Source organism: Dendropsophus ebraccatus, chromosome 8 (assembly GCF_027789765.1).
Source record: "Dendropsophus ebraccatus isolate aDenEbr1 chromosome 8, aDenEbr1.pat, whole genome shotgun sequence".
NCBI lineage: Eukaryota > Metazoa > Chordata > Amphibia > Anura > Hylidae > Dendropsophus > Dendropsophus ebraccatus.
Genome location: NC_091461.1, coordinates 70,289,143 through 70,304,671, shown reverse-complemented (window position 1 = coordinate 70,304,671; position 15,529 = coordinate 70,289,143). Strand labels below are relative to the sequence as shown.

General features: G+C 45.0%; 1 protein-coding gene across 5 annotated transcripts in view; it reads right to left on the bottom strand.

Annotated features, from left to right (window-relative positions):
• CCSER2 (coiled-coil serine rich protein 2) overlaps window positions 1-15,529 on the bottom strand; it is a 152,170-nt gene that overhangs the window by 72,029 nt on the left and 64,612 nt on the right. For all 5 annotated transcript variants that reach the window (XM_069980636.1, XM_069980637.1, XM_069980638.1 and 2 more), the window contains one exon: window positions 4,926-5,016. In XM_069980636.1, coding sequence (XP_069836737.1) covers window positions 4,926-5,016 — 91 coding nt within the window. The remainder of the gene's footprint in view (window positions 1-4,925; window positions 5,017-15,529) is intronic.

The following is a 15,529-nucleotide window of genomic DNA, read 5'->3' as shown; positions in this document are numbered from 1 at the left end:
TCAGACGCACATCGCTATGTGTAATAGAAATTCATGTGGCAAGGACTGATAAATATGTAAAAAAAATAATAAAGTTACAGATACCTGTCTGTACTCCCTGTTGTCCAGTAACGTCGTCCTGCTCCCCAAGTATCTGAAGTGACATGCGAATGCCAATCACTGGCCGCTGCACTGTTTCAGTGATTGGCGGATCGCCTGTCACTTCAGATACTTGGAGCAGGACGACGTTACAGGACATCAGGAAGTACAGACAGGTATGTGTAACTTTATTATTTTACACTTATTAGGCAAGAGCTTCATGGACAATCCTAAAAATAAATAAATATTTATACACAACCTGGAGGAAAGAAGGGAAAGGGGAGACATGATTGAAACCTTTAAGTATGTTAAAGGACTAAATAAGGTTCAGGAGGGAAGTGTTTTTAGTAAAAAACTGAGCTCAAGAACAAGAGGACACAGTGAGAGGTTAGTTGGGGGAAAGATCAGAAGCAATGTGAGAAAATATTATTTTACTGAAAGAGTAGTAGATACCTGGAACAAACTTCCAGCAGAGGTTTAAACACGCCTGGGACAGACATATATCTATCCTAAGATAATAAGAAAGAAAATACTAAAAAGGGCAGACTAGATGGACCCAGTGGTCTTTTTCTGCCGACAATCTTCTATGTCTCTACATACATACATACATACATACATGCATACAGTGGTACCTTGGTTTAAGAGCAGTTTGGTTTAAAAGCTCACAGTTTTTCAAAATTGTGACTTGGTTTAAGAGCTCCCTGTACTGGGTGGGAGCGCGAGTGGAGAAGGGGCATGGTCTGTATAGCCGGGTCTACAGTACTGTATTCTGACCATGGAAGTCTCCCTCACCTTCCAAATCATGGCAGATCCACTTCAGACTGGGGCTTACATCAGGGGACAGGACTGTGGAGGTAATCTCTCCATAGCTCCATAACCACTCTCTTCCCGGACAGAGTGCTGCATTATGTGCCCACATCTGCCCTGCTCATTCCTTCATACTCCCTGCAGTCTGTCAGCCCTTGTGTTTCCCATCCTCTCCATTACTGTACAGTAACTTATAATATCACATATTATGCTGTTTCTAAATGTTTGTTTCATTAGTTTTACATGTTATTCAGAATAATAAATCATTATTTTGGGGGCGTGGAACCAATTGTCTGCATTTCTATGATTTCTTATGGGAAAATTTACTTTGGTTTAAGAGTGGATTTGGATTACAAGCATGGACCCGGAACAAATTATGCTCGTAATCCAAGGCACCACTGTATATATAGCAGGTCAGCACTCACACTTCCACACACTCCACAGAATATTTCAGGGGTATTTACTATACCTGTACACCGGTCTTAAATAAAGCCCTGTCCTTATGCACACTGTTGGGTTTTGTAAGAGGAGCATACCACTTAGTGAATCTGGGGGGACCGACACCTTTTCCCTGGTGCATGTCAGGGCCATAAATTATAAAGTCCCTCCTATGTATTTCGATCTTGTGCAATGCATTACGTGTACAACGCACCTAGGACCCTGCAACTACAACAGCTGCATATACTACAACTCCCAGCATTTACTGAAAGTCTGCAGCTCTCAGGAAATGTTGGGAGTTGTAGTACATGTGAAGAGACAAATTAAGAGGTTGTCACCTCAGAAATTACAACTCCCCAAATACTCAATAAGTGTAGGGTATTCTGAGAGCTGTAGCAGTATTGTTTTGGAGTTTGGAGTTGTGGTTACAGATAAAGATCAGATCACCCCCAGCTGCTTCTCCTGCCCCTCTCACCCCCAGCTGCTCCTCCTGCCCCTCTTTTTTGTTCTATCCACTATCAGTGCTGTTCTGGGGTCACTTCCCTACACTGAGCCCACAGATCTATGTATTCTTATATGCCACAAAGCATCCAGTGTAAAATGCACCTAGGACCCAACTACAACAGCTGCAGGCACTACAACTCCCAGCATTTACTGACAGTCTGCAGCCCTCAGGATATGCTGGGAGTTGTAGTACAGTAAAGAGACAATCCTCTGATAACTGCAGCTGTAGACAGATGTATTGCTGGACCTTCAGGGCTGATGGTTGTCACCCACAGATTGCAGCCACCAGGAGTCTCTGCACACAGTGATTTATTATAGGGTTGTCCACTCAGAAACTACAGCTCCCAGCATACCCTAAGAGCTGTATAAATGTAGGAGGTTATGAGAGTTTTAGTTCGACTTCAAATGTTATTCACAAGGGATTTGTCATAGATACAGATGAATCCAGGAAAGGAGCGGGTTGGCATGTCGCATCTCACTGGTTCTATATTGGTGGGTCTCAAGGATCATTTCCTCTGGTGGGCCCCAGGTACCCCAGTCCGACACTGCCTGTGTAATATAGAGGAGGAGGAGAAGCTATAAGTATTGAAGCAGTGGCCTGTTCTCAGTGTGGTGTTTTCTCTCTGAGAGAAGTGTGTGTGTGTTTTTCTTCAGTGTGCTATGGCTGCAGCAGTGTGTGTGTGTGTGTGCTCGCGCTCTATGGATGTAACAGGCTGTGAGTGTGCTACGAGTGCAACAGGCTCTGTCTGTCTGAAAGAGAGCTGATAAATATGGGCCTATGGCTGACCCCTCCATATTACAGGTATTTGGCATTGTTAGCACTGTTTATTTGTGTATGGTGAATATTTAAGTTAGAAACATAGAAGATTGTCAGCAGAAAAGACCACCTGCTCCATCTAGTTTAGTTCTGAATTGTTCAGGACATGGAGGCTGGAGATTAGGTGCATCCACAGGAGAATCTGCTTCATATCTTTTCTTATTCCCTCAGAAGTTGCCCCAGGATCATGCAGGATATTACACAGAAGATTCTGAGCCAGTTCTACTTTACACCAGTCTGATAAATAACTCCCCTGGTGTCTGACTGGCCATTTATGAAGAAGCTGGAGTCGGTCCTGATAAAATTCAGGAGTCTGAGCTGCAGTTAACCAACTCCTCAGCCCTGGGGTTAGCGGTCAGTACTGCAGGGCGGCTCCAGTGCTGACCGTTGCTCCAGGTCCCGCCACGAATAACACAGGCGCAGCTTCTGTGTGGCTGTGTCATCCAGGACCATAAATTAACATTTCTGCAGCGACATTAATTTACAGTGCAGCGACAGGAGGGGGTTCAGTTTGGTCCCCTAACATCTTTGTCCAATCTAAAAAGAACAGCACCGGTTGGAGTCTTATAGAATATGGAGTTCAAGTGCTCGCCTCACCAGACAGGACCCCTCCGCCCGGACATAGATCCACAAAATCAGAAGGAGACAGCACTATTCACAGCAAACGTGATTACTTTATTCACATCCTACTCCCGCAACGTTTCGGCTGATTCTCAGCCTTTCTCAAGCGTGACTAACACAGTGTTCAAACCACTCTTATATGTGCTACACGGCAATTGCATATCAATTAACTTAACAGTGTATTAATTCATCAATTCATAAAAAAATCATTAAGAGATTACAGAAACCAGAATCTTGTAATCATAGTGTGGTATACATTAGTGCATATCTCTTTGTCGATACATAGTGTCAGGTGATACACATTACACACAAAATATCAAGCCTTCTGTGTCCCCACAAGTATCAAATCAACCACACTGTACAGAATATATCAAGTGTAAATACAATTAAAAACAATAAGCAATGAACTACTTTACCACATGTTCCTGTAGCATGGCGTGTTCATGGGCAGCAAACGCTGAACTCAGAAAGTCACTGCGTCAGCGTCATCCTACCACGTCATCACGTCAACCTGCGTGTGACTGGCGCATGCGCAGTGGCGTTCCAGTAACCCGGGCGCCATTTTGGGTAAGGGAAACTAAACAGTCAATCATAGCAGACTAAATGCAAGTGAACCAAAAAATCTGCATACTGCGGTGCTATGTCCGCTAATGTTCATAGTGAGAAAAAGACTTAGGGTATAAACCCACACACCGTATACGCAGCAGATACACAACAAATACGCAGCAGATTTGTTGGTACAGATTTGATGCTGTGTTCAGTTATTTAGATCTAATCTGCTGCGAGTTTGCTGCGAGTTTGCTGCGTATCGCAGCAGTAAATACGCTGCATATACGGTGTGTGGGTTTACACCCTTAAGGAGGATAAAAAACTGGGAATAATCTCCTAGTTAGAAGGTTGATGAAACACAATCTCCACGGCCAAAGTGGTTGGTGGGGATAGCACCCCTAGTGTATAGATTTAGGAACTGCGTCCTATGTGAAAAGAACACAGACTAGGAGATAGCACCTCTCATCCTCACGCTTACAGTGACCCATACACTGGCGTGCATGTAAATCACCTTCAGTCGCAGCATCAACGAGGGGGAACCCCGCACAAAGTCGCAGTCCTACCCCCCGTGATGACGTGACAGGGCCCTCTACTATGCTGTGTAAGCTAAAAACAGCACTTGCTGTAAAGTAGACAAAATGTAGACCTTACTCCAAAGCTATGTGCCACTTTAAGGCCCAGATATTATTTGCATAAACAGAAATTCCTCCTCAGTAGTGTTACGTTCACTTGTCCCCAGTCTGCAACAAATGACCAAAAAATCAAATACTCCATCCAATGGTATTTATTGGTGGCTCAAAAACAACTCATATAAATTATGGACCCCAGGATATACAGAAAAAGAGAGATATCTAACATCTTTGGTCTTGACATCTTGCTGATGGACAACCCAAACAATCAATAAATTGTGACCAGTGACTGGCCATATAATATTAAGAAAAAACCCCAATACAATACTCCACCTTTGGGGAATTTGAGAATATGAAGTAAAAACATGTGCCTGCGTCCCAACAAGATCATTTTAGCCATTCACAGTCTGTCAAATGAATTGGCTACAAGCAAAGAATGAAGGAAAGTTTGTATTAAAAGTATAAAAAAAAAAGCAACAAACCCATGTCACACGTGGTATCTTCCGGTAAATCCACATCTAACATAAGATCATCATCTTCTAAATCACACGAATCAAGATTATTCAGGATGTCCTGTATATAAATACAAAGCAAACAATTAGTAATGCGCATCAAGGCAGAACACTGATATATTCTTAAACATTTAGGTCACAGCTTCCTAGCAATTGACTCAAAGGTCTGTGTGTATTCATATATAAATAGGCATACCTACACATTATAGTATATTCATATTTATAACTCATTATAGCACTTCTCTGGCAGTAAACCGTTTGAGGATAGTAGTGCTGGAGAACTAATGGACTTGATTCAGTCATGATTTGGGTGACTCATGGTTCTGCTTCTTAGCAGAGTTATACCAAGTAAGTGCAGCAGAAGCCCCCCCCTCCTTCGTGTGTCAGCCATGCCCCTACAGAAGTACTGTGGCAGGATGTATAGTTCAGCAGTGGCTTCACCCTTTTTACACTGGGATTCTGCAGTTTCGTTTTTTTTTACCTTTGTTCTTGTTCAACATTTTCAAGTATTAATAAAAGCACAAACAGTACAGATAAAAGTGAATGTACCATCATAATTTGGATTCTTTTTTTCAGGACCTTATCAGCGCCTGCATGGGGATCCCTGTGGTGCAGTCCTTTTTTTTTTTTTTTTAAATGACGTCCAGGTCTTGCTCTCGGCGCCCACAGTGTGACAATATCCCCTCCCCTCAATGACGCACCTCCATTACAACCAAGCAGGGCCGCATCACTGAGGGGAGGAGATATTGTCACACTGGGGGTGCTAGGCTCACCTCTAGGGCAGTGCTTCTCAAACTGTGAGGCGGGCCTCACCAGTGAGGCGCCCCCTAGTTGTTGGTGAGGCCCAGCTGGGGAGCCAGTTTGCACAAAAATAACTATGATCTGCACAATCCTCCAAAATCTCCATTTTAGCAACATTAATTTATTTTGTACTTGCTTTATTAGCATACAGAGCTTGGGAGATGGGTGAAAGGTAGCCCTAGCATTGTTTTCAGCTTTTAAATGGACTTTCACCACAGATGGTGAGGCCCAGGGACCCTCTTAGTCAGTCGGGTGAGGTCCAGCCATTGCCTTGGTCTGTTGAGTGAGGCTCCAGTATAAAAAGTTTGAGAAGCACTGCTCTAGGGCATAGAGCTGGGGTGGATGGCAGCACCACCATCAATAAGGTACTGGGTAAAAAAGTTCCAAATGTATGATGGTACATTCACAGGTACTTCAGTTGTGGATTTTGTGATTCCGACAGTACACAGTGCAAGTAAGATTGACAGGCAGATAGACCCATTACTGATCAGACATAAAAAGGGGGAAGGGGTCACTTTGGTTTATATAAAAAAAAAAAACACACAATTATGCCAGGGAGAACAAATGTTTTTAAAGGCTCTTCTGTGTTTTTGATTTGCTATATACTAGTAGAACCTGTGAAAGACCTTGCTATATTTGTTTACCAGCGAGGAAAATAAAAATTTATTTCTGTCACTTGGAATAGATAAATTCAGCAGGGCTTCACAAAGACTATAGGTCCGCAAAGAACATAGGACAGTCAAAGGGGCCAAAACCTGGAAACTATTAGGACAATCCCACTAAATATGGTGCATGGCCCCAGCATCCTTAGTAGAACGTTTTGAGTATGAGCGTATCAAGAGCACTCTTGGTTGTGGTCTCCAAAACTCCCCAATTTTTTGTGAAAAACATCAAAATATCATTTTTTGTGAAAAACATCAAAATATCATGAAAAATTTAAAAAATTTGCATTTTATGAACTTTGAAATTCTCTGCTTCTAAAAAAAGAAAGTCGTAGCACATAAATTAGTTACTAAGTCACATTACCAATATGTCTTCTTTATTCTGGCATAATTTGGTAAACATTTTACTTTAGGGTGTTATGGGGCTTAGAAATTTATCAGCAAATTATCACATTTTCGTGAAACTGATTTTTTTAGGGACCAGTTCTTTTTTTAAATGGATTTAGAAGTCTGGTATCCTGAAAACCCCCATAAGTGACCCCATTTTGGAAACTACACACCTTAAAGAATTAATCTAGGGGTATAATGAGCATTTTAACCCTACAGGGGCTGGAGGAAAGTATTCACAATTAGGCAGTAAAAAAATTGAAAATTTACATTTTCCAATAATATATACGTTTAGATTAAAGTTTCTCATTTTCAAAAGGAATATGAGACAAAAAGCACCCCAAAATTTGTAATGCAGGTTCTCTTGAGTACAACGGTACCCCATATGTGGGCGTAAACCACTGTATGGGCACACAGCAGGGCTCAGAAGGAAGGGAGCGCCAATTAGCTTTTCCAATGCAAATTTTGCTGAAGAAGTTTCTGAGCGCCAGGTGCGTTTGCAGAGCCCCTGTAGTGTCAGCAGAGAGAAAACCCCCCATAAGTCACCCCATTTTGGAAAGTACACCCCTCAAAGAATTCATCTTGGTGTGTGGTGACCATTTTGACCCCACAGGTATTACAGGAAAGTATTCAAAAGAAGACAGTAAAAATGAAAAACTCGAATTCTTCCAATAATATGTTCGTTTAGTTTGAAATTTCTCAATTTCACGAGGAACAAGAGGAAAAAAGTACCCCAAAATTTGTAACGCAGGTTCTCCTGAGTACAATGGTACCCCATATGTGGGCATAAACCACTGCATGGGCACACAGGAGGGCTCAGAAGGGAAGGAGCGCCAATTAGCTTTTTCAATGCAGATTTTGCTGCAGAAGTTTCCGAGCGCCAGGTGCGTTTGCAGTGCCCCTGTAGTGCCAGCGGAGTAAAATCTCGCCATAAGTCACTCCATTTTGGAAAGTGCACCCCTCAAAGTATTCATCTTGGTGTGTGGTGACCATTTTGACCCCACAGGTATTAGAGGAAAGTATTCAAAAGTAGACAGTAAAAATGAAAAACTAAAATTTTTCCAATATTATGTTCTTTTAGTTTGAAATTTCTCAATTTCACGAGGAACAAGAGGAAAAAAGTACCACAAAATTTGTAACGCAGGTTCTCCTGAGTACATTGGTACCCCATATGTGGGCTTAAACCACTGTATGGGCACACAGGAGGGCTCAAAAGGGAAGGAGCGCCAATTAGCTTTTTCAATGCAGATTTTGCTGAAGAAGTTTCCGAGTGCCAGGTGCGTTTGCAGAGCCCCTGTAGTGTCCGCAGAGTAAAATCTCCCAATAAGTCACTCCATTTTGGAAAGTGAACCCCTCATAGAATTTATTTTGGGGTGTGGTGAGCATTTTGACCCCACAGGTATTTGAGGAAAGTATTCAAAAGTAGACAGTAAAAATGAAAAACTCGAATTTTTCCAATAATATGTTCCTTTAGTTTGAAATTTCTCAATTTCACGAGGAACAGGAGAGAAATGTCACCCCAATATATGTAAAGCAGGTTCTCCTGAGTAGAACAGTACCCCATATGTGGGCATAAACCACTGCATGAGCACATAGTCCGGGCTCAGAAGGGAAGGAGCGCCAATTAGCATTTTCAGTGCAGATTTTTCTGAAGAAGTTTGAGCGCCAGGTGCCTTTGCTGAGCCCCTGTAGTGTCAGCAGAATAGATTCCCCCCAAAAGTCACCACATTTTGGAAAGAGCACCCCTCAAAGAATTCATCTTGGGGTGTGGTGACCATTTTTACCCCACAGGTATTAGAGGAAAGTATTCAAAATTGGCCAGTAAAAATGAAAAACTCGAATTTTTCCAATAATATGTTGGTTTAGTTTGAAATTTCTCAATTTGACGAGGAACAGGAGAAAACGTACCCCAAAATCTGTAACGCAGGTTCTCTTGAGTAAAACGGTACCTCATATGTGGGCATAAACCACTGTATGGGCACACAGCAGGGCTCAGAAGGGAAGGAGCGCCAATTTACAGGAGCAAAACCGCAGCTAGTAATGGTTATTAGAATAGCGCAGTTACTAAAATAAAATAAAAAAAATGAGATTACAGGTAATGTGGGGTGGTTAGGGGCAACCAGGGGTGGTTATGGGCAACCTGAGGTGGTTACAGGTAATCTGGGGTGGTTACGGACAACGCGGGGTGGTTACGGGCAACCTGCTGTGGTTACAGGCAACGTGGGGTGGTTACGGACAACGCGGGGTGGTTACGGGCAACGCGTGGTGGTTACGGGCAACGCGTGGTGGTCACGGGCAACGCGTGGTGGTCACGGGCAACCTGCTGTGGTTACGGCAACGTGGGGTGGTTACAGGCAACGTGGGGTGGTTACAGGCAACGTGGGGTGGTTACAGGCAACGTGGGCTGGTTACAGGCAACGTGGGCTGGTTACAGGCAACGTGGGCTGGTTACAGGCAACGTGGGCTGGTTACGGGCAACGTGGGCTGGTTACGGGCAACGTGGGCTGGTTACGGGCAACGTGGGCTGGTTACGGGCAACGTGGGCTGGTTACGGGCAACGTGGGCTGGTTACGGGCAACCTGCTGTGCTTACAGACAATCTGGGGTGGATACGGGCAACGTGGGGTGGTTACGCGCAATCTGCAGTGCTTACTGACAATCTGGGGCGGTTACGGGCAATGTGGGGTGGTTACGGATAAACTGAAGTTCTTATAGGCAATCTGGGGTGGGGGTCATTGGCAATTTGGGGTGGTCAGAGGCGACGTGTGGTGGTCAGAGGCGACGTGTGGTGGTCAGAGGCGACGTGTGGTGGTCAGAGGCGACGTGTGGTGGTCAGAGGCGACGTGGGGTGGTCAGAGGCGACGTGGGGTGGTCAGAGGCGACGTGGGGTGGTCAGAGGCGACGTGGGGTGGTCAGAGGCGACGTGGGGTGGTCAGAGGCGACGTGGGGTGGTCAGAGGCGACGTGGGGTGGTCAGAGGCGACGTGGGGTGGTCAGAGGCGACGTGGGGTGGTCAGAGGCGACGTGGCGTGGTCAGAGGCATCGTGGCGTGGTCAGAGGCATCGTGGCGTGGTCAGAGGCATCGTGGCGTGGTCAGAGGCATCGTGGCGTGGTCAGAGGCATCGTGGCGTGGTCAGAGGCATCGTGGCGTGGTCAGAGGCATCGTGGCGTGGTCAGAGGCATCGTGGCGTGGTCAGAGGCATCGTGGCGTGGTCAGAGGCATCGTGGCGTGGTCAGAGGCATCGTGGCGTGGTCAGAGGCATCGTGGCGTGGTCAGAGGCATCGTGGCGTGGTCAGAGGCATCGTGGCGTGGTCAGAGGCATCGTGGCGTGGTCAGAGGCATCGTGGCGTGGTCAGAGGCATCGTGGCGTGGTCAGAGGCATCGTGGCGTGGTCAGAGGCAACGCGCGGTGGTTACGTGCAATCTGGGGGGGGTTACATGTAATTTGCCGTGATTACGGGGAACCTGGGGGGGTTATGTGCAACCTGGAAGGGTTACAGACAATCTGGGATTGTTACTGATAAACTGAAGTGCTTATAGGTAATTTGGGTTGGTTACGGGCAATCTGGAGGGGGTCACTGGCAATTTGCGGTGGTTACGGGCAACGTGCGGTGGTTACGGGCAACGTGCGGTGGTTACGGGTAATCTGGGGAGGGGTTAGGGGTAATTTGGGAGTAAACTGCAATTATTACTATAATAAAAAGTGTGTGTTATTTTTTTGTATGTTTGTCACTTTTTGTACTTTACATATTCATTTTCACTGTATTACTATGATTACTGTGATATTTTCTATCTCAGTAATCATAGTTCAGTGACAGAGACCAAATTGGTCTCTGTCACTTTAAATTTTCAGAGTTGGCTGGTTGTGAAGCGCATGCGCACTTCATAACCAGCCAGGACGTCGAGGAGGAAGGAGCTCCGTGGGTTCCGGTGAGTATATGGGGAAGGGGGGGTGACTGGAAGACGGGGGTGACAGGGGGGGGTGGGGGGGGCGACTTGGGGGGTGGGGGGACATCACTTTTTATCCCCTGTCACCAATCATTTATGGTGACAGGGGATAAAAAGTGCCGGGAGCACATGGTACAAGCGATCAGCGGTATATAGTATATACCGCTGATCGCTTGTACCGGGACCCCACAGGGGGGTCCCCGATGACTGCCCCATGCCCCGGAGGTAGCGGAGAGCATGGGGCTTTCATTCATTTTAACTCTTTCATCGCTGTGAACCGACGTTAGTCGGTTCACAGCGATGGCGGCGGCCATCTTGGAAATGATGGCCGCCGGGGGAGGGGGGTAAGTTATCGGGGCACTAGGGGGGTCTGATCTGGGGTCTGATATACACTTATTTCATCTCCCCCCGCCGTAGATTCACGGCGGGGGGAGATGAAAGGCGGCGGCAGCACCGGTAATCCTCTTTACCGACGGCCGCCGCTATAACGTTAATAGCGGCGATCGTCGGTAAGGGGGGGGGGCCGGGACGGACCCCACACACTGCCCCAACCCCTCAGCTACCTCCGGTAGCCGGGGGGATGGGGTGGGGGCCGTCCCGGCCCCGCAGCCTTATTCTCTGCCATCGCCGTAAAAAGCTGATGGCAGCAGAATAAGGACCATTAGTGACCGCCGTAGAAAGCCGTATCGGCGGTCACTAAGGGGTTAAGATGGAAATAAAGGAGGATGCTAAGAGCAGTGGCATGGGGGGCGGGTAAACGTTTTGTTACTTGTAGCAAAAAAACTAAAAAATTTAGATGTATGAACTTTCGTAGATCCCAAAGTAAAATACACAAACATGTGCTTAGTACTAAGCTCAACAGGAGGTAAATGCCTACACAGGTCAAGTGGATGACCTTCCCCATAACAGAAAAGAGTAAAAATGTCTACTTTCTGCAGTAAACAGATTTACAGATCAATTTGCTTTCAGTGTAGTGGAAATCTCTTAGGTTACAACGAATAAGCAGATGTGGATTTGTAAGGCAGACATTTGATTTGAAGCTAATAAAATAAATGTTTCTCGGTGGGCGTTTGGTGCACACTTATGTAACATATTCAGCGGTTGCCGATGCGGCTGGTCAGGATCTATTTGAAGTGAATCACTCCAAAGTACACACAATGCTGCAAATCATTAAGAAGCTAATTTAACTAGTCTGTTCTGCAATGGCTTCTGACTCTGTACAATAGTCACTCTTATACACACACACACAGACGTCTGTATAATGGAACAAGGCAGGCAATTGTCTTTCCACTTCTAAGAAAGAAATACAATTGAGAGGATGGAAAATTTGGAAGGTAAATTTTGTCCTAGTCTCCATTTTTTAATAAAGGTCTCTTTACAGCGCTTTATAAAAAAACTCTAGCTGAAACAAAGACATGGTAATATACATGGCAACATAAAAATATTGGGCCAGCGCCCACAAAAAGCTATTTGCCAGCAAAAGATGTGATCCTTGCAGAAAAATGGAGAACTGAATGGTAGCACAAAATTCCGCTAATCCGGAAGCACCCAGCGTAACAGGTAGACTTTACTATTGCTTTCACTGTGTTAGTATTCCATGCAGTAGTTCCATTGTATTTATAAACCCAGGAGGACAGACCCACCCTGGGAGTAGAAAGTGTAGATGCACTGTAAAATGCACGGAATAGTACATTATTTAAATAAAGCATATGACTAGACATCAGCAAACCTTTCAAAACAAGATTGCACCAGCTATTCCTTTTTGCCGAAGTTCTGCAAACATCATAATTTTCCTTTCTCATGACTCCTCTCATTTTGGATTAAAATGTACAAAACAGAAAAAAAATATACGGTATATATTTGTGAAATGAAAGTGGGGAAAAAAAGCAATTTAGCACACTTTGGGCGATTTTTGTTCTTACACCATGCAAGTTACCGTAAAGGTGATCTGTTTCAGAGATTTAGCAGGCTTCCCCCAAAGCCAACAAACCCCCCTCCCTAGCATGCATTACACACTTCTCAGATAATGTAAGACTGGGTTCACATGTACCTAGTGGGGCAGCATAGCAAAAACTGCATGAGCTTTGCCATAAACTACTACAATTTATACACACTAAGGGCTCGTTCCCACTGAGCAAAAGCAGCTGAATTTCTGCGCTGAATCAGCGCTGAAATTTCAGCCGTTAAAATAGGTGCAGAGCTAATTTCCATTGTGTTGAATGGAAATTCTGCTCTGCAGTTCACACAGTGGAATTTCCGCACTGAACTAATCCGCTTTCCGCCAGAAGAATGAACATGTTCATTCTTCCGCTAGCGGAAGCCTATACAAATCAATGGGGCTCTGATTTTCTGTTTCAGCGCGGATTCAGCGCGGAATACAAGCGGAATACAAGCGGAAATTACTCGCTGAATCAGCGCGGAAATGGGGAAAAGGGGGGGAGAAGGATTCTAGTATATGTTCTGGTATAGTCTAGTTTACTCACCAAATACTCGCTGAATTTCAGCGCTGAATGCATGCGGATTCAGCGCGGATTCCTCGAGTATTCCGCGCTGAATTTGTCAAGAGCTGATTACGAGCTGAACACTTTCCTAGCAGAATACGCAGGGATTCTGCTTGCATTCTGCTTATATTCTGCTCGGAATTCAGTGTCAGTTGATTTCAGGCGGAAATATTTCCTTGCGTAATCCGCTCCTTTTGCTCTGTGTGAACGTAGCCTAAACACACAGCTTTTATTGCAGACTATTACATACTATTACTTTTTTGGTCAGTACCAGCAGCAATAATGCAGCAAAGGGGAACACTGAATACCTGGCATATGCCTCTGTAAGCCATCATTTCTTTTGTTAATAGCTCTAAGAACTGCAAACCTCAGATCTCCACTGACTCTGACTCCACTCCACTCCACTCCACTGACTAGGTTCATCAGAAAGCATAATTAATGATTAGGAATCTATTTCTTTCTTTCTGCATGCTCTATTTAGCTAACACAAAGCTTGTATGCCATTCACTGATATAATAGAACACTCCGCAATGTTAGGATAGAAACAAGCACCTCAGTACTGCAGTACCTTGCATTATGATACCGTGTATTATCACACAACCATAGCGTTATGTATTAAAGCCACTGTAAAGCATGCCTCTCACTATGGAAGATATGGGGTCCTTCAGTAACCACAAGGGGATCCCAGTCACCAGCTAGTTGGCAATCCCTCTAACCATGTGTTTAATTGAATAGGATAACCACATTCAGGGCTGTTTTCCTAAATAGGTGAAGTGGTGTCGGACAGTACACAGATGCAACGGGACCCTGCCATTCATAGCGCTGCACGACATCACATGATCAGAGTAGGGGATAGGGAAGTGCAGGGCTTATGGTCTTTTTACACTGAGCGATAATTCGGCCAATTGTTGTGAGGCAACAATTTTAATTTTTTAACGATCAGCGTTAAGATAAATAGTTTGAAAACATTGTTTTTGCGATTGTTTTAAGATTGCTTAAGCCCATCTCACACATAGGATGAATATGTTTACACTGTTTACACGAGCCGATTATCGCTCAAAGGCAAATAAGTTATATTAAAAAGTAATATGACTTTATTACAGCACTGTATTAAAAAATATTTAGTTTATTGACTTTCTAGAGTTTAACTCCCTGAAATCCTGCCCCCTACAACACTGCTGTCCCAGGCACAGGACCACAAGTGCTTAATGGCAAATACAGCCCTGACAACATTCAAACAAACTAAAGAGACAGCAAATTTACAAGAAAAATTATCTGGCTAAAACTATCTGGCTCTTTTTAGGGGGGGGGGGGTCACTTGCATAGCACCTAAAACCAATCCATGGGACCACTCGATGGCTCTTACCTAACCCTCCATCCATGATATGTACTCAGTCCTCAATAAGTGATGGCAGATAGCTAGGACAGGCTATCATTCACTGATTTACAGTCAAGAAAATACTATATACAGTGGTACCTTGGTTTAAGAGCTCACAGTTTTTCAAAATTGTGACTTGGTTTAAGAGCATTGTTTTGGTTTAAGAGCTCCCAGTACTGGGTGGGAGGGCGAGTGGGGGAGGGGCATGCACAGCGTGGTCTACAGCACTGTACTCTGACCCAGGAAGTTTCCCTCACCTTCCAAACCATAGCAGATCCACTTCAGGCTGGGGCTTGCATCAGGGGACAGGACTGTGGAGGTAATCTCTTCATAGCTGTAACCCCTCTCTTCCCGGACAGAGAGTGCTGCTATACTGTGCCCACATATGTGCTGCTCATTCCTTCATGGTCCCCGCAGTCTCTGTCAGTCCTGATTGGTCCACTCCGAACACACAGCCTTCCCCATTGCTGACATGTGCCACCCCCCACATCTCTCATCTCTGCTTCTTCAAGCAGAAAATCGATGACATCAGAGGAAGCTTCAACTCACAGTCCCCTCAGCCCCCCCTAATGCCTACCTACTGCCCGTCCCCACTAACTCGCCTCTCCACCATCACAGAAGAACATCTCTCCAAACTACTCTCCACATCGCACCTCACCACCTGCGCACTTGACCCTATTCCATCCCACCTTATCCCAAACCTCTCCTCAGCACTTGTCCCAGCACTTACCCATCTCTTCAATCTATCACTAACTTCTGGCATCTTCCCATCTCCATATAAACATGCAACCATCACACCCATCCTCAAAAAGCCATCCCTTGACCCTACCTCCTTATCCAGCTACCGCCCCATCTCGCTTCTCCCCTTTGCCTCAAAACTCCTGGAACAACATGTCTAC